Raw genomic sequence first — 26,615 nt, 5'->3', positions numbered from 1 at the left:
ATCTGCCTCCCAGTTGTTAACACCCAAAATGTGCATCGCTGACAGCGAACAGCTGTGGGCCTCCGCCCACTCCAGAATCTGAGATACTTCCTTCATTGCCAAGGAACTTCTCGTTCCCCCCTGATGGTTGATGTAAGCCACCGACGTTATATTGTCTGATTTGAATCTGATAAACTGGGACAAACCTAGAAATGGCCAAGCCTTCAAGGCCTTGAAGATTGCCTGTAGTTCCAAAATATTGATCGGGAGGGAGGGCCTCCTCCTGAGTCCACAACCCTTTGTGCCTTCCTGGCACCCCAAACAGCTCCCCATCCGGATAGGCTTGCGTCCGTAGTCACAATCTCCCAGGATGGTCTTAAGAAGCATGTCCCTCGGAACAGATGATCTGGACAGAGCCACCAAGAGAGCGATTCTCTCGACCGGATGTCTAATACAATCTGTTGAGACAGATCTGCTCAGCATGCACAGCTGTAAAGGTTTGAGACGGAACCTGGCAAAAGGAATGAAGTCCATGCAGGACACCATGAGACCAATCACCTCCATACACTGAGCCATAGACTGACACAAGGAGGTCCGGAGGGCAAGACATGCCAAAATTAGCTTGCAACGTCTCTGTTCTGTTAGAAATATCCTCATGGATATGGAGTATATTATAGTACCTAGGAATTCCACCCTGGTACTTTGAATAAGAGAACTCTTTTCCAAATTTATCTTCCATCCATGTGATCGAAGAAGACTTAGAAGGGACTCCGAGAATTCTTCCGCAAGACGAAAGAATGGTGCTTGCACCAGAATATCGTCCAAGTATGGGGCTATTGCAATACCCTGAGTTCTGGCAATGGCTAGAAGAGCCCTCAGAACCTTTGTAAAGATTCTTCGAGCAGTAGCTAGGCCAAATGGGAGGCAATGAACAGGAAGTGCTGGTCCAGGAACATATAGGGTTCATAAACTGGCCTTCCTGAATCAAAGGAAGGATGGACCTTATTGTCTCCATCTTGAAGGAAGAGACACTGAGAAATTTGTTTAATCACTTTAGGTTCAGAATTGGGCAGAAAGTTCCCTCCTTCTTTGGGACCATGGAAAGGTTTGGATAAAACCCCAAAACTCTTTCTTCGATAGGCACAGGGACAACCACTCCTAAGGAGGATAGATCCCGAACACACCCTAGAAAGGCATCCCTCTTTTCTGGTCTTGTAGACAGATTCGAGAGAAGGAATCTGCTCCTTGGCTGATGACATTTGAAGCCTATCTTGTATCCCTGAAATACCACCTCCAGGACCCACGGATCCTGTACGTCCTTGAACCAGGCGTCTGAAAAAAAAGAGACAGTCTGCCCCCTACACGATCCAATCCCGGATCAGGGGCCGCCCCTTCATGCCTATTTGTTTTCGGTGGGCTTCTTATTCTGCTTGGATTTATTCCAAGACTGAGCCGGCTTCCAAGTACTCTTGGGTTGCTCTGGCTTGGAGGAGGATTTTTGTCATTGGGATTTGTCAGAATGAAAGGAATGAAAATTAGAAGATTGTTGTCCCTTAGACTTGTTCTTCTTATCTTGCGGTAGGAAGGCACCCTTGCGTCCAGTAACTGTAGAAATAATAGAGTCCAGGCCTGGACCAAATAAAATCTTTCCCTTGAAGGGAAGAGAAAGCAGTCTGGACTTATAAGTCATATCCACAAACCAAGACTTCAACTAGAGCGCCCGGCGGGCTAGGACCGCAAAGCCAGAGGCCTTTGCATTTAGGCGAATAATTTGCATGTTCGTATCACAGATCAAAGAATTAGCAATTCTCAGAGATTTAATTCTGTCTTGAATATCCTTGAGGGGAGACTCCACCTCAATGGAGTTCCGACAAAGAGTCGCACCAGTAGGTAGCCACTCCGGAAACCGCGGCAACTGCAACCGCCGGTTAAAACAAATATCCTGTATGTTGAAACATCTTTCTCAGAAAGGTTTTCATTTTCTTATCCATCAGCTCTCTGAAGAACTATCCTCAGGAGGAATAGTAGTACGTTTAGCAAGCGTAGAGATAGCACAATCCACCTTAGGAATAGAGCCCGAGACCAACTTTTTAAAAGTAGATGAGGGGGAAAAGGAAGAACAAATTCTTTCCCATTCTGTCTTAATAATGTTCGCCATCTTAACCGGCACAGGAAAAGTCGAAGGAACTTTCCTGTCTTCATAAACTCTGTCTAATTTAGGTATCATAGGTTCTTCAGGCAGGGCGGCCTCTGGAACCTCTAACGTCTACAGAACCTCTTAATAAAAAACGCAAGTGCTCAATATTAAATCTAAAGGACGGTTCCTCCGCAGCAGAAGGCTTAGAGGCTAAGGACTCCGACCCAGAAAGTACACCCTCTGAAGCTACAGAGGTTAACTCATCTGATAACTGGGACATAATAGCTAAATCCGATAAATATTTAGATGACTCTGGGTCAGGAGAGCTACGTTTAACCTTTCTCTTGAGCTTGTTAGAGCGAGGTAATGCACTGAGGGCCGCAGACTGTACGGAAAAGTCCGCAGGAAGAAGGCCCCCTCTGGAGGGAGGATTAGATGTGCTACAGGGAACTGCATGTGGAGTGGATAATGTAACAAGGGTAGTAATCTCACGGGACGCCGAGTCCTGAGAGGTAGATGGCTCAGAGGGACTAAGAGCCTTAGCAGGCTTATCTCCCTTCTTAGACTTGTTATGGCATGTGGAACATAATTGAGTGGGCAGGAAAACCACGGCCTCCTCAAAATATAAACAGGTAGGATTTAGTACAGAAGGAGTACCTTCTAACATGTCAGAGTCCTCCATAGCTCCGGTTATACCCACAGGAGGACACAAATAAAAATGTTTTTTTATTATAGAAAACTGCACCTTTATACTCCCAATGGTTGGGGCACTCACCACCTCCTAGACCCAGACAGTTAACAGAGGAAACACTCTCCTCAGCTTCAAGTCTCAGCCGGAATGGAGGAAATGAACATAGACCACACCCGGCCACATGGAGTGCAAGACAGTATTTTCCCTGTTATTACAAGTACAGCAAGTAATAGGAGCGGTGCAACTCTTTCAAAAACGAAAGTGAAACCTAAAAGTGAAACCCGTTTGTTCCAGCCAAAAATACACGGTCTATCAGCCCAGGAAAAAAAAATCACACAAAGCAGCATGTAAATAATTAATACACTGATTAATTAACCCCAACTGTTCAATAAACCCCCTTCAGAGGATATTAACTCTGGATCCTATCAAGGTATAAAGGAGTCACACTGTGACCCTGTTATAGTGTTTTTTGTGTAAAAATTGAAACAATCTTACCTCCAGGATCCATGCTGTGGAACAGAACACAGCCTCTCAAGTATGACAGTCTTATAGCAGTGCTCCTGACATGGACATGAGTGAGAGAAAGCAGGCAGTGAAACTCGTTAACACGGATTGCTTAGCAGCTGTTAGCAATAGTCTGGAAGGTTTCACAGAAAAACTTTCCCTGCATCTCCAGACTAACTTTCATCAATACTCTCACTGAGAGGTTGACATGACTACTTAAAACTCCAGTACTATCTCGAAGGGCAGATACACTTTTTCAGGACTCTCTGAATCTTCTGACACTTCTCTGCCACCTCCTAACGTGACGAAAGGCAAAGAATGACTAGGGTAATGAGGAAGTGGGAGGGATATTTAAGCCTTTGGCTGGGGTGTCTTATTTCCCAACAGTAAGGAATGAAGCCTTGGACTCTCCCTATCTTAGGAAGGAAATCAGTGCTTTAACCTTACCTTTAAATAAAGTTATATAAAAATGCTGCTGTCCTCAAAAACTTAGTAAGGCTCTGTTTTAAACATCATAGCTTTAATGGACAACATATTGAAATGTTAAAACTTCTTCTACCTGGCAACTCAGTAGCTGGGATGTTTTGTCTGTACTGGTAGGTTAAATCTCTAAAGTTTCGTAGGCCACAGAAGTAGCAGAGGACTGTGGTTCCGTTTATCCTGTAATCTGAACACAGAAAAAAATGACAAGTTAAATTTGTGGCTGTTGGAATTTAAAGGTATTGACAAGGTCAAGTGCTGAGAGTAAAGAAAAAAGCAACAAATCCGATTTATAACATACCAAAAATAATAACCTGGCGACTGATATTCTAATCCTCAGAGTGTGAGAAGAGGGGCTGCTGCCATGCGGGGGAGGGGATAACGTGTTGTTGGTGCGGGAGCTTAAATACACAGCTTAAAGAAACAGTCTTGCAAAATATTATCATCCTATACAGAGATGGATCTCACTGTTATGTATACTGAAGAGGTAATACAAAGATAAATTCTTTTAACTGGATCAAGCTGAGATTTTCTCAGGCATTTAGATTCTATACTGCCAGAGCAGAACAATAAGCAGCTGGTACTGCACTAGGGCCCAACACAGCAATAACGTCACCTTCTCACTGGGTATTACTGAAGTTGATGGGATCCTGGGTGGAAGCCTAACTCTTCCGTAGTGGTTTCTACAAGAACAACCACTGTTTATCTACTCCGCCTCTGTGCACTCCTCCTCCTTTCCCCTGTGCTCTGTCGCCTATGAGCCATAACAATTCATTTTAGAGCCGAGGATCCGGTGTCAAAAATTGTGACCCTCAGGTGTTCTCTCCCTCTTCTGGGCTGATGCACCCGTTACCCTTACCATCTACTAGTACAGCACAGACACAAGAGATGGTGATCAGGTTGCTTGATCATGGAGTTCCAGAGGACAAGCCCCTCTTCCCTTTGTTTTCTGCCACTTTGTATTTAACCCTTTCACTGCCACAGATGTTCAGTACGGATTTTGTGTGTATGTACGTATATATATATATATATATATTTATATATATATTTATATATATATTTATATACATATATATTTACATATATATTTATATACATATACACTCTCATATATATATATATATATATATATATATATATATATATATATATACACACACACATAAAACACGCACACATACACACAGATGTCTTTACTAAAGAGAGCGTCATCAACCCCTTTAAGCAAGCATATTTTTGCTTTTTTTAGTATTTTAACAATAAACAAAATTAATAAAAATGTGTTCTTTATTTCTGCAGTCAAACACTTCCGGGCATCTCTAGGCGGAGAGGGTGAAACAAACTTGCGAGGTAGCAACAAAATAGTAAAAAAAAATAACTTTTATAGTGAGTCAGCTAAAAACAAAAGCGAGCCATCAGCTCACAACGGCACATATGGAGTTTCAGCAAAGGCAAAAAATGCAGACATGTTTCGTGTGGGTCTGCCACACTTGCTCACTGCTAAATAATGCCTCGGCTGAGACCTCTATTTAACCCCTTAATGACAGACGACGTACAGGGTACGTCCTCCAAAAAAATTTCCTTAACGACCAAGGACGTACCCTGTACGTCGTTGGTCTTTGAAAGCGGTGGAAGCGATCCTGATCGCTTCCAGCTGCTTTCCTGTTATTGCAGTGATGCCTCGATATTGAGGCATCCTGCAATAACTGTTTTTAGCCATCCGATGCAGAGAGAGCCACTCAGTGGCCCTCTATGCATCAGACATCGATGGCCGTAATTGTTGGTGGGTGGGAGCCGATGCGGGCACATGCATGGGGCGGGAGCGGGTGGGAACCACTACACTACGGAAAAATGTTGTGATAAGTGGGAGAGAGGGGGGAGGGAATTGCTAAATAAAAGATCTAAGGGATCTGGGAGGGGGTGGGAAGCTACACTACAGAAAAATATAAAAAAAAATATATAAAAAAAAAAATCTTTTTTTTTTGTAAACTGGGTACTGGCAGACAGCTGCCAGTACCCAAGATGGCTCCCAATAAGGTAGAGGGGGAGGGTTAGAGAGCTGTTTGGGGGTGGGATCAGGGAGGTTGGGGGCTGAGGGGGGATCCTACACAGCAGAATAATTAAAAAAGTACTTAAGATGGTTGGGACAATTGTGGGGTGGGGGAAAGAAGAGAGCTGTTTGGGAGGGATCAGGGGGTCTGATGTGTCAGGTGGAAGGCTGATCTCTACACTAAAGCTAAAATTAACCCTGCAAGCTCCCTAATTAACCCCTTCACTGCTAGACATAATACACGTGTGATGCGCAGCGGCATTGAGCGGCTTTCTAATTACCAAAAAGTATCGCCAAAGCCATACATGTCTGCTATTTCTGAACAAATGGGATCCCAGAGAAGCATTTACAACCATTTGTGCCATAATTGCACATGCTGTTTGTAAATAATTTCAGTGAGAAACCTAAAGTTTGTGAAAAAGTTTGTGAAAAAACTAAATTTATGCTTACCTGATAAATTGATTTCTTCTATGGTAAGACGAGTCTACTGATTCATCCTTTACTTGTGTGATATTATCCTCCTGCTAACAGGAAGTGGCAAAGAGCACCACAGCAGAGCTGTCTATATAGCTCCTCCCTTAGCTCCACCCCCCAGTCATTCGACCGAAGGTACAAGAAGTAAAAGGAGAAACTACAAGGTGCAGAGGTGACTGAAGTGTAAATCAAAAAAATATAATCTGTCTTAAAATGACAGGGCGGGCCGTGGACTCATCTTACCATAGAAGAAATCAATTTATCAGGTAAGCATAAATTTACTTTTCTTCTATAAAGGTAAGAAGAGTCCACGGATTCATCCTTTACTTGTGGGATACAATACCAAAGCTACAGGACACGGATGAACAGGAGGGACAAGACAGATGGTTAAACAGAAGGCACCACAGCTTGAAGAACTTTTCTCCCAAAAATAGCCTCCGAAGAAGCAAAGGTATCAAATTTGTAAAATTTGGAAAAGGTATGAAGCGAAGACCAAATCGCAGTTTTACAAATCTGTTCAACAGAAGCATTTTTAAAAGCCCATGTGGAAGCCACCGCTCTAGTAGAGTGAGCTGTAATTCTTTCAGGAGGCTGCTGTCCAGCAGTCTCGTATGCCAAACGGATGATGCTTTTCAGCCAAAAGGCAAGAGAGGTAGCCGTAGCTTTTTGACCTCTACGTTTTCCAGAATAGACAACAAACAAAGAAGATGTTTGACGGAAATCTTTGGTCGCTTGCAAGTAAAACTTTAAAGCACGAACCACGTCCAAGTTGTGCAATAGACGCTCCTTCTTAGAGGAAGGATTAGGACACAGAGAAGGAACAACAATTTCCTGATTAATATTCTTATCAGTAACAACCTTAGGAAGGAATCCAGGTTTGGTACGCAAAAACCACCTTATCAGCATGGAAAACAAGATAAGACGAGTCACATTGCAATGCAGATAGTTCAGAAATCCTTCGAGCCGAAGAGATAGCAACTAAAAACAGCACTTTCCAAGATAGAAGCTTAATATCTATGGAATGCATAGGTTCAAACGGAACCCCTTGAAGAACTTTAAGAACTAAATTCAAACTCCATGGCGGAGCAACAGGTTTAAACACAGGCTTGATTCTAACTAAAGCCTGACAGAACAACTGAACGTCTGGAACATCTGCCAGACGTTTGTGCAGTAGAATTAGAAAGTATAAAATAGAATAAAGCAGATATCTGTCCCTTTAAGGAACTAGCTGATAGCCCCTTCTCCAATCCTTCTTGGAGAAAGGACAAAATCCTAGGAATCCTGATCTTACTCCATGAGTAGCCTTTGGATTTGCACCAATAAAGATATTTACGCCATATCTTATGATAAATTTTCCTGGTGACAGGCTTTCGAGCCTGAATCAAGGTATCTATGACCGACTCAGAGAACCCCCGCTTGGATAAGATCAAGTGTTCAATCTCAAAGCAGTCAGTCGCAGAGAAACTAGATTTGGATGCTGGAATGGACCTTGAATCAGAAGGTCCTGTCTTAGAGGCAGAGTCCATGGTGGAAGAGATGACATGTCCACCAGGTCTGCATACCAAGTCCTGCGTGGCCACGCAGGTGCTATCAAAATCACCAAAGCTCTCTCCTCTTTGATTCTGGCAATCAAACAAGGAAGGAGATGAAATGGTGGAAACACATAAGCCAGGTTGAATGACCAGGGTACTGCTAGAGCATCTATCAGTACTGCCTAAGGATCAGTTGACCTGGACCCGTATCGAGGAAGTTTGGCATTATGACGAGACGCCATCAGATCCAATTCTGGTGTGCCCCATTGCTGAAGCAATTGAGCAAACACCTCCGGATGGAGTTCCCACTCCCCCGGATGAAAAGTCTGACGACTTAGAAAATCCACTTCCCAGTTCTCCACTCCTGGGATATAGATTGCTGATAGATGGCAAGAGTGAGTCTCTGCCCATTGAATTATTTTGGTAACCTCTATCATCGCTAGAGAACTCTTTGTTCCCCCTGATGATTGATATATGCTACAGTCGTGATATTGTCCGACTGGAATCTTATGAATCTGGCCGACCCCAGCAGAGGCCACGCCTGAAGCGCGTTGAATATCGCTCTCAGTTCTAGAATATTTATTGGGAAGAGTGCCTCCTCCTGAGTCCACAATCCCTGTGCTTTCAGGGAATTCCAGACTGCACCCCAGCCCAATAGGCTGGCGTCCGTCGTCACTATGACCCATGCTGGCCTGCGGAAACACATTCCCTTGGACAGATAATCCTGTGACAACCACCAAAGAAGAGAGTCTCTGGTCTCTTGGTCCAGATGTATCTAAGGAAATAAATCTGCATAAACCCCATTCCACTGTTTGAGCATGCAAGGTTGCAGTGGTCTGAGATGCAAGCGAGCAAACAAAACTATGTCCAGTGCCGCTACCATTAAGCTGATTACCTCCATACACTGAGCCACTGACGGGCGAGGAATGGAATGAAGAGCTCGGCAGATGGATAACATTTTTTATTTCCTGACCTCCGTCAGAAAAATTTTCATGTCCACCGAATCTATCAGAGTTCCCAGGAAAGGAACTCTTGTGAGAGGGATAAGTGAACTCTTTTGTACGTTCACCTTCCACCTGTGAGATCTGAGAAAAGTCACCACGATGTCCATGTGAAACTTGGCTAGTTGGAAAGTTGACGCCTGGATTAAGATATTGTCCAGATAAGGCACCACAGCTATGCCCCGCGGCCTTAGAACCGCCAGAAGGGACCCTAGCACCTTTGTGAAAATTCTGGGAGCTGTGGCCAACCCGAAGGGAAGAGCCACAAACTGGTAATGCTTGTCCAGAAAGGCGAACCTGAGGAACTGGTGATGATCTTTGTGGATAGGAATGTGTAGATATGCATCCTTTAAGTCCACGGTGGTCATATATTGACCCTCCTGGTTCATTGGCAAAATAGTCCGAATGGTCTCCATCTTGAAGGATGGGACCCTGAGAAATTTGTTTAGGATCTTGAGATCCAAAATTGGTCTGAAGGTTCCCTCTTTTTTGGGACCCACAAACAGATTGGAGTAGAACCCTTGCCCCTGTTCTGTTTTTGGAACTGGGCAGATCACTCCCATGGTATATAGGTCTTCTACACAGCGTAAGAACGCCTCTCTTTTTGTCTGGTTTACAGACAATTGAGAAAGATGGAATCCCCCCCTTGGGAGAATCTTTGAAATCCAGAAGATACCCCTGGTTTACTATTTCTAAAGCCCAGGAGTCCTGAACATCTCTTGCCCAAGCCTGAGCGAAGAGAGAAAGTCTGCCCCCTACTAGATCCGGTCCCAGATCGGGGGCTACCCCTTCATGCTGTCTTGGTGGCAGCAGCAGGCTTCTTGGCCTGTTTACCCTTTTTCCCAAGTCTGGTTCGGTCTCCATACTGACTTGGACTGAGCAAAATTCCCCTCTTGCTTTGCGGCAGGGGAAGAGGTAGAGGGACCACCTTTGAAGTTCCGAAAGGAACGAAAATTATTTTGTTTGGTCCTCATCTTTTTCGTCTTATCCTGAGGAAGGGCATGGCCTTTCCCTCCAGTGATTTCTGAAATGATCTCTTTCAGTTCAGGCCCGAATAGGATCTTACCCTTGAAAGGGATGGCTAAAAGCACAGCTTTTGATGACACATCAGCAGACCAGGACTTAAGCCATAACGCTCTACACGCTAAAATGGCAAAACCTGAATTCTTCTACGCTAATTTAGCCAACTGAAAAGCGGCATCTGTAATGAAAGAATTAGCTAGCTTCAGAGCCCTAATTCTATCCAGAATATCATCTAATGGGGTCTCAACCTGAAGAGCCTCTTCCAGAGCCTCAAACCACAAGGAAGCTGCAGCAGTTACAGGAACAATGCACGCTATAGGTTGGAGAAGAAAACCTTGGTGAACAAATATTTTCTTCAGAAGACCCTCTTTAATCCATAGGATCTTTGAAACTGTCCTCGATAGGTATAGTTGTACGCTTAGCCAGGGTAGAAATAGCTCCCTCCACCTTAGGGACCGTCTGCCACGAGTCCCGCACGGCGTCAGATATGGGAAACATTTTCTTAAAAGTAGGAGGGGGAGCGAACGGAATACCTGGTCTATCCCACTCCTTAGTAACAATTTCCGAAATCCTCTTAGGGACCGGAAAAACATCAGTGTAGGCAGGAACCTCTAGGAATCTGTCCATTTTACACAATTTCTCTGGAACTACAATAGGGTCACAATCATCCAGAGTCGCTAAAACCTCCCTGAGCAATAAGCGGAGGTGTTCTAATTTTATATTAAAATCCGTCATATCTGAATCTGTCTGAGGGAACATATTTCCTGAATCAGAAATCTCTCCCTCAGCCAGCAAATCCCTCACTTCAGAACATTGTGAGGGTACATCGGATATGGCTAATAAAGCATCAGAGGGCTCAGCGTTTGTTCTCACACCAGACCTACTGCGCTTCCCCTGCAACCCAGGCAGCTTAGATAAAACCTCTGTGAGGGTAGTATTCATAACTGCGGCCATATCTTGCAGGGTGAAAGAATTAGACGCATTTTTATTTTATTTTTTATTGCCCTCAAAAACGTTAAAGCACTCCCAAGTCAAAAAACGTTTGCTCCCAAACATTTGCAATTTAGCGTCAACCATATTTGTAATTGGCCCCATATGCAAGCTAAGTAATGCCCTTCTTTTAACTCTAGGATTACTGCTTACCCTTACCCTCCTGGGTATAATGTCAGCCTTTCTGAAATACACAGTCTCTCCAGAAAAATATGACTGAACATACCTCATTGCTACATAGCATGAAACCGTTCCTCACACTGAAGTTTCCTGTACTCCTCAGCCTCTGTGGGAACAGCAATGGATCTTAGTTACAAATGCTAAGATCATCATCCTCCAGGCAGCAGTCTTCATCCATCTGCTGCCTGAGAGTAAATAGTACACACCGGTACCATTTAAAATAACAAACTCTTGCTTGAAGAAATTAAAAACTAATATTTTATCACCTCTTTCACTTTACCCTTCCTAGTACTTAGAGTAGTCAAAGAGAATGACTGGGGGGTGGCGCTAAGGGAGGAGCTATATAGACAGCTCTGCTGTGGTGCTCTTTGCCACTTCCTGTTAGCAGGAGGATAATATCCCACAAGTAAAGGATGAATCCGTGGACTCGTCTTACCTTTATAGAAGAAAGTGAACTTTTTTTTTTTTTTTTATTTGATCGCATTTGTCGGTGAAATGGTGGCATGAAATATACCAAAATGTGCCTAGATCAATACTTTGGGTTGTCTACTACATTAAAGCTAAAAGTAACCCTACAAGCTCTCTAATTAACCCCTTCACTGCTGGGCATAATACACGTGTCAGTGGCATTTAGTGGCCTTCTAATTCCAAAAAAGCAATGTCAATGCCATATATGTCTGCTGATTCTAAACAAAGGGGATCCCAGAGAAGCATTTACAACCATTTTCTGCCATAATTGCACAAGCTGTTTGTAAATAATTTCAGTGAGAAACCTAAAATTGTGAAAAATGTTAAGTTTTTTTTAATTTGATCGCATTTGGCGGTGAAATGGTGGCATGAAATATACCAAAATGGGCCAAGATCAATACTTGGGGTTGTCTACTACACTAAAGCTAAAATTAACCCTACAAGCTCCCTACATGCTCCCTAATTAACCCCTTCACTGCTGGGCATAATACACAACGCCAAAGCCATATATGTCTGCTATTTCTCAACAAAGGGGATCCCAGAGAAGCATTTACAACCATTTATGCCATAATTGCACAGGTTGTTTGTAAATAATTTCAGTGAGAAACCTAAAGTTTGTGAAACAATTTGTGAAAAAGTGAACAATTTTTTTTATTTGATCGCATTTGGCGGTGAAATGGTGGCATGAAATATACCAAAATGGGCCTAGTTCAATACTTTGGGATGTCTTCTAAAAATATATACATGTCAAGGAATATTCAGAGATTCCTGAAAGATATCGGTGTTCCAATGTAACCAGCGCTAATTTTGAAAAAAAAAAAGTGGTTTGGAAATAGCAAAGTGCTACTTGTACTTATTGCCCTATAACTTGCAATAAAAGCAAAGAACATGTAGACATTGGGTATTTCTAAACTCAGGACAAAATTTAGCATGGGTGTTTTTTTGGTGGTTGTAGCTGTGTAACAAAAGTAATTGAAAACACATTAAGGGAAAAACAGAATTTATGCTTACCTGATAAATTACTTTCTCTTACGGTGTATCCAGTCCACGGATTCATCCTTACTTGTGGGATATTCTCATTCCCTACAGGAAGTGGCAAAGAGAGCACACAGCAGAGCTGTCCATATAGCTCCCCCTCAGGCTTCACCCCCCCAGTCATTCGACCGACGGTTAGGAGAAAAAGGAGAAACCATAGGGGTGCAGTGGTGACTGTAGTTTTACAAAAATAAATTTGAACCTGACTTAATTGCCAGGGCGGGCCGTGGACTGGATACACTGTAAGAGAAAGTAATTTATCAGGTAAGCATAAATTCTGTTTTCTCTTACATGGTGTATCCAGTCCACGGATTCATCCTTACTTGTGGGATACCAATACCAAAGCTTTAGGACACGGATGAAGGGAGGGAACAAGTCAGGTAACCTAAACGGAAGGCACCACTGCTTGCAAATCAAACACCACATTCACTTTACCCTCCCGTGGAGATGCTACTTGTTAGAGCGGCAAAGAGAATGACTGGGGGGGGCGGAGCCTGAGGGGGAGCTATATGGACAGCTCTGCTGTGTGCTCTCTTTGCCACTTCCTGTAGGGAATGAGAATATCCCACAAGTAAGGATGAATCCGTGGACTGGATACACCGTAAGAGAAAACTATTTTATAGTATACTGTCCCTTTAAGTCATATACTTATAAATACATATACTTTTGAAAATCGTCATCCACAGAGTCTTCTGAGATTTGTTCAAACAATTTGTAACACCAAAGAGCAGACACAACTGCTACAGAAGCAATGTGTTATGTCTGTAACTACAGAGAAACACAAGCAGGCAGTCTTTTAGCTAGTGAGTATTTACTGAAACCAGAATCGCATACGGTGGTCACTGTAAGGCATCTTATTTCTTCTTTACTCCACATGTAACTGCAGCAGATCTCACTAACAAGCCTGCACTTGTCTAACAAAGAACAGGGAAAACAGAAAGAGTGTCTAAAACTAACTGCACTGTACAGTTACTACAAAAGCTGGGTGAAGACAAACTTTATACAATTAACAGCTTAGCGAACAGCTCCCCTAGAGGCAGTAACCAGCATACACCACACACTGCTTGCTGAAAATGGCCTTTTGATGAAAGGTTCCAAATGTTATATCCATATGGTTCCTGAAAAAATGCACTATTCTCTAAGGGAATAGTAGTGTGTTTGGCTAAAGCGCATAACCCCATCCACTACTGGAAACGTTTCTCAAAGCTCTACATGAGAAACATCATATTAAATTTAGAGGACAGATAAAAAAAAAAACAGGCTTGGATTAACCTCTGAAAATATTTTTAATAAGAGCTTCAGGAACAGAAAAAAAAACTCTTGTGACGTAGAAGGTTTAACAATCAAATCCTGTTGTGTTTTGGAAGTTTTTTTTCCTGAGATGATTTAGGGTCTTGGATGCCTAAAATATATAAAACCTCTTTAAACAAAGAACTAAGATGTTCACGCTTAAACATGAAAGAAGAAGAACCTGTCCTGATCAATAAAAAAACTCCTAATCATCCTAAAAAAACTCACCTTCAGAAAACAACCTGAGGTGTCCGAGTCTGAAAACTATAAGGGAATCCTAATGTGTTCTGATCTCTAATGATGCTGAAGAACCTGATAATATAACTTTAGGATGACTTTCAGACATAGAACTTGTCTTGGCTCACCCTAGACTAACATTTACTAGTAAAGAATTGATAAGCAGAGTGGCTCATATCCCTAGACAACAGTCGCCAGGATTTACTAAACGAGGCAAGTTGTTTTATTGGTCTGGTAGTGCATGTTTGTGTGAAACTCATTCATAAGTACACATTTCTTACAGGCAGAGAAGAATGACAAGTCCTACTGGTAGAAAGTGACATGCTTTCAGCACAAAGAAGATTGTAATACATTTTAAAATATCCTTTTTCATGTTAACAAAGACAACAAATAATACTTATACCCCATTAAGAAACTAGACATTCAGAACTGGTACACAATGGATTGTCACCTGGAAGCATGAAAACTCCTCTCTGAACAGCAGACAAACTTTCATTCAAAAGATCCTTCCACGTTAAACCCCTGGATGCCAGGTAATTCTACAACAAAATAAAGAGAGTGATTTAGCGCTGTGGTATCTTTTGTCGCTCTACAAATAACTGATAATTCTGAATAGGTAGATAAATAGCAAGACCCCTCTAACGTGGTCATTTAAAGGGGTCATTTAAATGAGTAATGTGGTCATTTAAAGGGATATTAAACAGTGCTCCTTTGGTAAAAACAAATATATTAAAGCAAAGTAAAAAGAAAAAGATTATGTAAAATTCAGCGAATAACTTACTCATTTTCTTGCAAAATTAGCACTTAGAAATTCTCAGTGTAGCCCCGCTCCCAATTAATAGCAGAGGATTTTAAATACCTAACTTTTATTCTGTCATTTCTGGGCATGAGCAAATCTGTTATCTAATCTATTCACTAGCCTAGACGTTTTATGACATCAGGCTAAAATAGACCTTCCTGTACAGGCCCCTCCTCCATGTAGGGCTGTGACTGGAATTACAAATGTAGTGTAAAAAAATAAACAATAAAAGGTAAAATCTACTTAAATAGATGAATTATTCATATGCCAATGCAATTAAGTATAAGCAACTGCTTAGTGCTCTTTTTCACAACAATGAAACAGACGGCTTAGCATCCCTTTAATACATGGCTCAGCTAGAGTTTTAAAGGATCATTATTTGGCATAACCACAGCCAACCTTTTCACATAAGTAGTAATCTCTTATCCAATAATAAATCTTTCTACAAAACAGTGTGCTGAAAAAAACCCCCTGCAGTACATAATTATTCTAAAATCTGCACAGTAGAGAAAAATCAGCTACTTTACTTTATAAACCTATTTCAGATACCGTTATATCCCTGCCATAACAATAATAAAGAACCTGTCAAATGCCAAACATAATACAAAACAAGATTGTTTTGTATTATGTTTGGCATTTGAAAAAGGGACCAATGTGGTCTCGAAACGTTATGCTTTGTTTTTAAACTTTCTATATTAAACGTGAAGTTTTACCAAGACCAGTGAGTGCCTATTTTTGCAAAATTATTTGGACTTTTATATGGCACCGTGGCATTAAGAAATACTGTTATATGGAGTGCATCTGTTTGGATTATATATATATATATATATATATATATATATATATATATATATATATATATATATATATATATATATATATATATACACACACATACACACACACACACACACACACATGTGGCCCTCGGTTTACGCCGGTTCAATTTGCGCCGTTTCAGAATAACAACCTTTTTTTCAGTCATGTGACTGCAATTGAAGTTTTGGAAAGCAAAGTGCACTAATTAAAATAGCCAGTAGGTGGAGCTGTCCACTTGTTTTGCAGCAAAGTTATGCCACTTAACAGCCTTAAATAGATTTGTGTACACAGAGCAGACCAGATCTATCTAGCAAAATTTAGCAGGCACTTCCCTATTATCTTCCTGTCTAGCTGCTTGAGGTGAGGGTGTCTAACTGCTTATTAATCACTGCAGATTGAAATGCATAGAATAGGTGCAGACCCAATATTATCTAACATGCTAACAATGCAGAGAACTGATTGCAGAAAAATGCAAGTAAAAACAGAATTTATGCTTACCTGATAAATTACTTTCTCCAACGGTGTGTCCGGTCCACGGCGTCATCCATAACTTGTGGGAATATTCTCTTCCCCAACAGGAAATGGCAAAGAGCACAGCAAAAGCTGTCCATATAGTCCCTCCTAGGCTCCGCCCACCCCAGTCATTCGACCGACGGACAGGAGAAAAAACAGGAGAAACCATAAGGTGCCGTGGTGACTGTAGTTAAAGAAAGAAATTCATCAAACCTGATTAAAAAACCAGGGCGGGCCGTGGACCAGACACACCATTGGAGAAAGTAATTTATCAGGTAAGCATAAATTCTGTTTTCTCCAACATTGGTGTGTCCGGTCCACGGCGTCATCCATAACTTGTGGGAACCAATACCAAAGCTTTAGGACACGGATGAAGGGAGGGAGCCAATCAGGTTACCTAAACAGAAGGCACCACGGCTTGCAAAACCTTTCTCCCAAAAATAGCCTCCGAAGAAGCAAAAGTATCAAATTTGTAGAATTTGGCAAAAGTGTGCAGGGAAGACCAAGTCGCTGCCTTACATATCTGATCAACAGAAGCCTCGTTCTTGAAGGCCCATGTGGAAGCCACAGCCCTAGTAGAGTGAGCTGTGATGCGTTCAGGAGGGTGCCGTCCGGCAGTCTCGTAAGCCAATCGGATGATGCTTTTCAGCCAAAAGGAAAGAGAGGTAGCAGTAGCTTTTTGACCTCTCCTCTTGCCAGAATAAACGACAAACAGAGAAGACGTTTGTCTGAAATCCTTTGTTGCTTCTAAATAGAACTTTAAAGCACGAACTACATCTAAATTGTGTAACAAACGTTCCTTCTTTGAAACTGGTAATGTTTGTCCAGAAAGGCGAACCTTAGGAACTGATGATGATCTTTGTGGATAGGAATATGTAGATACGCATCCTTTAGATCCACGGTAGTCATAAATTGACCCTCCTGGATTGTAGGTAAAATCGTTCGAATGGTTTCCATTTTGAACGATGGCACTCTGAGAAATTTGTTTAGGAACTTTAAATCCAGAATTGGTCTGAAAGTTCCCTCTTTTTTGGGAACCACAAACAGATTTGAGTAAAACCCCATTCCTTGTTCCACGGTTGGAACTGGGTGTATCACTCCCATTTTTAACAGGTCTTCTACACAATGTAAGAATGCCTGTCTCTTTATTTGGTTTGAGGATAAGTGAGACATGTGGAACCTTCCCCTTGGGGGTAGTTCCTTGAATTCCAGAAGATAACCCTGAGAAACTATTTCTAGTGCCCAGGGATCCTGAACATCTCTTGCCCAAGCCTGAGCGAAGAGAGAGAGTCTGCCCCCTACTAGATCCGGTCCCGGATCGGGGGCTACTCCTTCATGGAGATCATGTCAGACTAATCTAATTGACTTCTTTGATTATGTAACAAAAGTATTAGACAAGGGTGGAGCAGTTGATGTAGCATATCTAGATTTCAGCAAAGCATTTGACACCGTCCCACACAATAAACTAATTCACAAACTATATCTCCTTGGTCTAGATTCAAAAATTGTGAACTGGGTGGAATGCTGGCTTAAGGACAGAAAACAAAGTGTCTTAGTAAATGGAGTTCATTCAGCAGAGGGGGCTGTTACTAGTGGTGTTCCTCAGGGGTCAGTTCTGGGGCCTGTTTTGTTTAACATATTTATCTGCGATATCAGCAAAGGGCTACAGGGGAAAGTATGTCTCTTTGCAGATGATACAAAAATTTGCAACAGAGTGGATGTTCCAGGGGGGGTAGACAAAATGAGAAGTGATATACAACAATTGGAGGATTGGACAAACGACTGGGATCTAAAGTTTAACACAGCAAAGTGTAAAATAATGCATTTAGGGAAGAAAAATCCAAATGTTAATTACAGACTCAATGACACTTTACCGACTGTTACAGATGAGGAACAGGACTTGGGAATTATTATTTCAGATGATTTAAAACTTAGTAAACAATGTAGTAATGCAGCGAGTAAGGCTAGCAGAATGCTTGGATGTATTGGTAGAGGTATTTGCAGCAGAAATAGTAAGGTTCTTATGCCACTTTATAGATCATTAGTTAGGCCTCATCTTGAGTATTGTGTGCAGTTCTGGAGGCCATATCTTCAGAAGCATATTAACAAACTTGAATCTGTGCAAAGGAGGGCTACCAAAATGGTACATGGTCTAAAAAATAAAACTTACCAGGATAGGCTCAATGACCTAAATATGTATAGCTTAGAGGAGAGAAGGGAAAGAGGTGATATGATAGCAACTTTCAAGTACATTAAAGGGTTTAGTAAAACTGAGACTGTGGGTATTTTACATAAAATGGAAAATTCAAGAACAAGGGGTCATGAGCTCAAGCTAAAGGGTAGTAGATTCAGGAGTAATTTGAGGAAGCACTTCTTTACAGAAAGAGTGATTGATTTATGGAATAAACTTCCTCAAGAGGTAGTAGCAACAAACACTGTGGGGGACTTTAAAAATGCATGGGACAAGCATAAGGCTATCCTACGAACTAGATAAGTTTATACTGTTAGGTAAGGTCGGGCAGACTTGCTGGGCCTATGGCTCTTATCTGCTGTCAATATCTATGTTTCTATGTTTCTATGTTTCATGCTGTCTTGTTAGCAGCAGCAGGTTTCTTGGCCTGCTTACCCTTGTTCCAGCCTTGCATCGGTTTCCAAGCTGATTTGGTTTGCAAAGCATTACCCTCTTGTCTAGAGGCTGCAGAGCTGGAGGCCGGTCCGTTCCTGAAATTGCGAAAGGAACGAAAATTAGACTTATTCTTGGCCTTGAAAGGCCTATCTTGTGGGCGTGGCCCTTACCCCCAGTGATGTCTGAGATAATCTCTTTCAATTCTGGCCCAAAAAGAGTTTTACCCTTGAAAGGGATATTAAGCAATTTTGTCTTGGAAGATACATCCGCTGACCAAGACTTTAGCCAGAGCGCTCTGCGCGCCACAATTGCAAACCCAGAATTTTTCGCCGCTAATCTAGCTAACTGCAAAGCAGCATCTAAAATAAAGGAATTAGCTAACTTAAGTGCGTGAACCCTGTCCATAACCTCCTCATACGGAGTCTCTCTACTGAGCGACTTTTCTAGTTCTTCGAACCAGAACCACGCTGCTGTAGTGACAGGAATAATGCACAAAATAGGTTGCAGGAGGTAACCTTGCTGTACAAAAATCTTTTTAAGCAAACCCTCCAATTTTTTATCCATAGGATCTTTGAAAGCACAATTATCCTCGATAGGAATAGTAGTGCGCTTGGCTAGTGTAGAAACTGCCCCCTCGACCTTAGGGACTGTCTGCCATAAGTCCTTTCTGGGGTCGACCATAGGAAATAATTTCTTAAATATAGGAGGGGGAACAAAAGGTATGCCGGGCTTCTCCCACTCCTTATTCACTATGTCCGCCACCCGCTTGGGTATAGGAAAAGCGTCGGGGTGCACCGGAACCTCTAGGAACTTGTCCATCTTGCACAATTTTTCTGGAATGACCAGGTTGTCACAATCATCCAGAGTAGATAGCACCTCCTTAAGCAGTGCGCGGAGATGCTCTAATTTAAATTTAAATGTCACAACATCAGGTTCTGCCTGTTGAGAAATTCTACCTGAATCTGAAATTTCCCCATCTGACAAAACCTCCCTCACGGCCCCTTCAGATTGGTGTGAGGGTATGACAGAGCAATTATCAGCGCCCTCCTGCTCTACAGTGTTTAAAACAGAGCAATCGCGCTTTCTCTGATATGCAGGCATTTTGGATAAAATATTTGCTATGGAGTTATCCATTACTGCCGTCAATTGTTGCATAGTAATAAGCATTGGCGCGCTAGAAGTACTAGGGGCCTCCTGCGTGGGCAAAACTGGTGTAGACACAGAAGGAGATGATGTAGAACTATGTCTACTCCCTTCATCTGATGAATCATCTTGGGCAACTTTACTATCTGTGGCAGTACTGTCCTTACTTTGTTTGGACGCTATGGCACAATTATCACACAATTTTGAAGGGGGAGACACATTGGCTTCCATACATACAGAACATAGCTTATCTGAAGGCACAGACATGTTAAACAGGCTTAAACTTGTCAATAAAGTACAAAAACCGTTTTTAAACAAAACCGTTACTGTCTCTTTAAATTTTAAACAGTGCACACTTTATTACTGAATATGTGAAAAACTATGAAGGAATTGTTCAAATTTAACCAAATTTTCACCACAGTGTCTTAAAGCATTCAAAGCATTGCACCCCAAATTTGAGACCTTTAACCCTTAAAATGAAGAAACCGGAGCCGGTTAAAGTTTTAACCCCTCTACAGTCCCAGCTACAGCCTTTGCTGCGACTTTACCAAACCCAGGGGGTATACGATACCAAATGAAGCCTTCTAGGAACCTTTTCAAATACTTTCAGACCCACACACATGCAGCTGCATGTCCTGCTCTCAAAAGAAACTGTGCAGTAATGGCGCGAAAATGAGGCTCAGCCTACTACAGGGAAGGCCCTTCCTGACTGAAAAGGTGTCTAAACCAGTGCCTGACGTTAAAAAAACGTTCCCCAAATTTTATAAGTGTGAATATCAACATCAATCTTTATAAAAAGCCCAAATAAAGCAATCGATCTTGCCCATAAAAATGTCTACCAGTTTTATAGCCCACATTAAGCCCTTTATTCTGTTTGATTAAGAAAATGGCTTACCGGTCCCCATGAGGGGAATGACAGCCTTCCAGCATTACACAGTCTTGTTAGAAAAATGGCTAGTCATACCTTAAGCAGAAAAGTCTGCTAACTGTTTCCCCCAACTGAAGTTCTTTCATCTCAACAGTCCTATGTGGAAACAGCAAACGATTTTAGTTACTGCTGCTAAAATCATATTCCTCTCACAAACAGAACTCTTCATCTTTTTCTGTTTCAGAGTAAATAGTACATACCAGCACTATTTTAAAATAACAAACTCTTGATAGTAGAATAAAAAACTACAACTAATCACCACATACTCTTCACCACCTCCGTGGAGATGTTGCCTGTGCAACGGCAAAGAGAATGACTGGGGTGGGCGGAGCCTAGGAGGGACTATATGGACAGCTTTTGCTGTGCTCTTTGCCATTTCCTGTTGGGGAAGAGAATATTCCCACAAGTTATGGATGACGCCGTGGACCGGACACACCAATGTTGGAGAAAAAACGTTTTTGTTCATTAAACTTAGTTTGATGATAATGCAGTCTGTTGTGTGATTATTTTATTAGGTGATGTTTAGCAAATGTTTTTGTTCATTAAACTTAGTTTGATGATGATACAATCTATATTATTAGGTTTATAATGCTGTTTAGCATTTAAAGTCTTCATTTCAAAGCTTTAAAAATAATGTATTAGGGGTTACTTATGTCAATTTTGAGAGGGGCCTGGAACCTAACCGCCTCACTTCCCATTGACTTACATTATAAACTGGGTTTCAATTTACAATGGTTTCAATTTACAACTACTCCTCCTGGAACCTAACCCCGGCTACCTGTATGTATATGTATATATATATATATATATATATATATATATATATATATATATATATACACACATATACACAGTATATACACATATACACAGTATATACACACACATATATATATATATATATATATATATATATACACACACACACACACACTGTATGTGAATTTGGAGTTCTGTGTTATCTGTCATTTGCTTTTGTCAGAATGGCACGGTTATAATATTTGTATTAAAAACTAAATTTATGCTTACCTGATAAATTAATTTATTTCATGGTGGTGAGAGTCCAGAAGCCATCCACCTCCTGGCCACTAGGAGGAAGCAAAGATTCCCAAAGCTCTAAGAGCACTTAATCATTCCCACGCCTCTGGTATTCCAGTCTGACGTATAGCCAAGAAGGAGAAGTAGAAAGGTAGAAAAGGACAAAGCAGGGAAAATGAGGTGCAAAATAGAAATGCCGCCAGAAAACAAAAGTTTAAGTTAAGTTCAAAAATGAAAATGGGCGGATCTTTTGGACTCTTCCTATCACAAAAAAATAGATTTATCAGGTAAGCATGAGTTTACAAGCCATTACTACTGGGAACTAATACCCAAGCTGCGGAGCCCACAAATAATTGTGCGGAACAAAATTTCTTTAAAGTGAATGTAAAGTTGAATGAAGGAGTGCCCGTTTTTAAAAATACTACTAAAAACAGGGACACTTTTATTCATTAAACATCGCAGCGTTTTTTTTTGGGGGGGGGGGTTTAACCTTTTTCTTTAGGAAATGCATACCGGCAATACTCTTCCCGCAGCTCCTCTTTACTTAGCACAGCAATGAGAAACCGTCTTTCTCCAATTGTTGCATGGCCTTACGAGATGAACGCTCCGGGGTGCACGCCATGATTGGAGGAAGCCGGTTTCGTCATTGCTGAGGTAAGTACAGATGAGCTACGGGCGGAGGATCGCCGGTCTGGGTTTCAAAAAAGAAAAAGTTAAGTATTTTTAAAAAACCCTGCAATGTAAAATTTCATGAATCAAAAAAAGTATATTAAAAGTATTTTTAAAAACCGGGCACTCATTCATTCAACTTTACATTCACTTTAAGGCAGGCACCTAATTACAAGACACTGCATCCTGAAGGACTTTCCCATTAGTATGTTGCCTTGCAAATTTATGTAATTTAAGCCTCATTCTTGAAAATCCAAAAAAAGGAATCTGATCTAGAAACAAGGGCAATAATGTGTTTTGGAAAAGACTATCCCACCTCCAAGTAAATCTTTTTAATCAAGAGATTTGGCCAAAAATCTAAATAAATGTTGTGGCCCTCTGACCTTTAAGTGAACCAAGGGACAAACAAATTAAATGACTGTCTAAAAACCTGTAATTTGAAAGAATTCTAATGCTCTTACAATATCAAAATTAAGTGAGAGACCATCAGATTAATTCTTTGGATTAAGACAAGGAGATGGGCAATAATTTCATCATAGATGGTATCCGAAAAACCTCTTCAGTGCAAAAAAAAAAAAAAAAAAAAAAACATATTGAGTCCTTAAAACCATCTTATCTTGATTAAAATAAGACAAGGAAGCTCGCAAGAAAGATAAAAAAAAGTCAGTCTTTTGGCAGAAGATATTTCTAAAAGCAACAAAAACTTCCACGATAGAAGCTAAATTTTAAAAAGCATGCAGGTTCGGAAAGAGAAGCCTGTAAAGCTTGTAAAAAAACAAGATAAATGTTCCAAAGAGGAGATATTGGTTTAGACACTGAATATATCCTGAATAAAGCCTTGATGTCAAGACACTTAGCAATCTTCCTGTAGTAAAAAACAGAAATGGCAGAAAAAGGGGGGGGGGGCGTGTCTGGGCAGCGACCGCATATGGCTGCAATATCAGAGGCTCAAGGTGAAGTCTAAGAAATCTGCCGATTATCTGAGGCTAACAGTGACATCTGCAATAGAGAAACCCGGTTCTGGGAAGATAATTATCTGCTACTTCAACACGGTATCGAGTTTGCTGTGTGAGTGATCCCTGAGCGCTGATCTGGACCGATGAGTTCTATGGCGGCGGCCTACACTTTGGACTCGGCACCCCCCCCCCCCGGCGCAACCCTTAAAAGTCGATATGTTTGAGCCCAAACAATTAGAGGAGATCGCAATGGAGGCAGTTGAAAGATGGGAGAGTACAGCCACATTACCCCTCGCAGGGCAAACACAGAGTGGCAGATCAGAGAACGGCTCCGAGAGCAATTCTAGGGAGATGATTAACCACTACAAGCGACTGCAATTGGAGGGTACTAAATATCCATCTCACTGCACCATCTCTAACAGCCCCTCAGCCAAACCGAATGGCAATCATATGGAGTTACATAGCCCTCACCATGCTGGCTCAGGAATGGGAGTGAGCAGCTGCAATCATTATCGGGAAGCCCATGACGATCCTAACTCAGCTAATAGGAGCCCGAGGAGCAATGACGCTCATACAGTGTCTTTGGGTCTGGATGCCATGGAAGAGACAGTGAGAAACATATTTAAGTCGAGCCCATTCTACAACAATTTGGCGTCTATGAAATGCCTGCTTGCTAGATTTCTTGTTGATGTCTCCCTATGCCAGAACTATTACAGACCCGGTCCAGAGGGATTGTATCTAGGGGCTTTACAATGGAAGCGAGGTGCTGTTACTATATGTACCATATCTAATCAAGGCACCCTAATAGTCATTTGTTGCACACTACACATAATGTTGGTCTATCCATTCCAGACCCACTGTCTAGAGAGCATACAGGATACCCTAACATTTAAAATCAGCAGAATTTTGCCTACCAGTTGAATTGACCACCTGGCTCCTAATAAGCTGTTATACAACAACATTATTAGGCTACATAGTTTATTCAATAGAGTTGTAGCCTTAGGTCTATCTAGTCCTTATAAGTTACCTATAAATGTTATATTTACATATGATATTTTTCTATTAAGGTCCAAAAGTGGACTTATATAAATATAATCCTCTTTTTATATATCCATTTAGCTAAACTGTCATGGAGAGTACTAATTGTATATATTTTTCTTTTTTTATTTTCTTATATTATTTCAATGTACCCATATGTTTATACAACTTTAACCCTCAATAAAAATTCTTTTAAAAAAAAAAAAAAAGGAAAAGGCAGAAAAATGACTCTTTAAAGCGATAACAGATAAGTTATTATTCGAACCGATTTGCAAAAAAGAAGAATTGTTGAAATTTTTAAAGGATGCCAGCTAAAGCCCTAGTTTTCATAGCAGGAAAGAAACAACTTTCCAAATAATTTGATAAATTTTACTTCAGGCTTTATTGCCTGAAATAAAGTGTTCAATACAGCATCAAAGACACCTCTTTGTTAAAAAAAAAAAAGGTATTCAATCTCTAATCCATCAACATGAGAGACTTCAGATCTTGAGGATTGGAGAAATCTTGACATCTGAATCAGATTTGCAAACCAAGTTCTGAGGGACCTGATTAGAACAGTCAGATTAATGAAGAATGCTCTATTTAGCTCAAACTATGGCTCTTGTAACATAAGCCATCAGGTCCATCTCTGGGAAATTTCATTGCTTCACAATCCAGTAGAAATCTACTTGAAGAAGAAAACATTCCTTTGAATTTCCTTACCGGGATACAAAATATAAAAAGTTTTTCTGTATCTATTTAAAATACCTTGAGACTTCCTTCATTGCTAAGGCACTGCAAGAATAAACTACAGGTGTAACATTGTCTAAATAAAAACTTGGATAAGTTTCTTCTTTCAGAAGAGGAAAGCTCTGAAGGTACCTGAACATTGAACGGAGTCCAAGATAATTGTTGGTAACCTCGCGCATCCTGAGGAAACCAAACTTGATGTGCTCTCCTGGACCCACAGACTGAACCCCAATTCAAGAGAATGGCATCTGCAGACATTTTCTAAGTAGGACAAATATAGGACACCACCAGGAAAATAGTTTGGAAAACTATCCACTGGGACAGAAATTGCCTCACTGAAGATTTCCATTCGATTTTATAAGATAGTTGAGTAAAGTTTTTGCAACATTTTCGAAACATGAAAAGACAAAGAGGTATCACATATGACTGTGCAAAAAGGAAGAACATCTGGGGCGCGATCCGATATACGGCGTAGTTTTAGGCGCAAGCGAGGTAACCCGCGCCGCCCGTAGTTTCACCTCGCACATCGGGGTATTACATATACCCCGCCGGTAGTTGCTAAAGTGCCGTAAGTCGGACAAACTAGCGATGTCCAGAAATAAGCGTAACTACAAATTTCTGGAGTTGCCAGTGACTTACGGCACTTTGCGCATAAAAAAAGTAACTAAAATATTAAATCTCCCGTAACTGTCTAACACGACTCCCAAAAATCAGCCCGATACGTATACCCCTATATCCGCAATCCCTCCTCTCACTCCTAATAATAAATGTATTAACCCCTAGACCGACAACCCCCCACACCGCAATAAGCCTAATTATTAACCCCTAAACCGCCATAGCCCACACCGCAATAAACCTATCCTAGTATTAACCCCTAAACCGCCACTCCCGGAGCCCACCGCCACCTACATTATATGTATTAACCCCTAAACTGCCGCTCCCGGACCCCGCCGCACCTAAATAAAGTGTTTAACCCCTAAACCGCCGCTCCCGGACCCCGCCGCACCTAAATAAAATGTTTAACCCCTAAACCGCCACTCCCGGACCCCGCCGCCACCTACATTAACTGTATTAACCTCTAATCTGACCCCCCTACACCGCCGCCACCTACATTGTAGGGGGGTCAGATTAGGGGTTAATACATTTAATGTAGGTGGCGGCAGGGTCCGGGAGCGGCGGTTTAGGGGTTGAACACTTTATTAGTTATTGCGGTGGGGGATTGCGGATGACAGGTATATAGACATTACGCATGCGTTAGGTGTTAGGTTTTTTTTGTAGGCATTTTA

The 26,615-nt window shown here is 41.4% G+C and overlaps 1 protein-coding gene across 2 annotated transcripts in view; it reads right to left on the bottom strand.

The window, feature by feature from the left end:
• The window catches only part of CHFR (checkpoint with forkhead and ring finger domains), a 150,877-nt gene that overhangs the window by 33,173 nt on the left and 91,089 nt on the right, over window positions 1-26,615 (bottom strand). For both annotated transcript variants that reach the window (XM_053701889.1, XM_053701890.1), the window contains exons 15-16: window positions 14,523-14,610; window positions 3,871-3,978 (exon numbers count right to left, since the gene is read on the bottom strand). In XM_053701889.1, the coding sequence (XP_053557864.1) occupies window positions 3,871-3,978; window positions 14,523-14,610 (196 nt within the window). The remainder of the gene's footprint in view (window positions 1-3,870; window positions 3,979-14,522; window positions 14,611-26,615) is intronic.

Source organism: Bombina bombina, chromosome 2, assembly GCF_027579735.1.
Source record: "Bombina bombina isolate aBomBom1 chromosome 2, aBomBom1.pri, whole genome shotgun sequence".
Taxonomy (NCBI): Eukaryota; Metazoa; Chordata; class Amphibia; order Anura; family Bombinatoridae; genus Bombina; species Bombina bombina.
The sequence above is the reverse complement of the archived record's forward strand: the minus strand, read 5'-3'. Positions and strand labels throughout refer to the sequence as shown.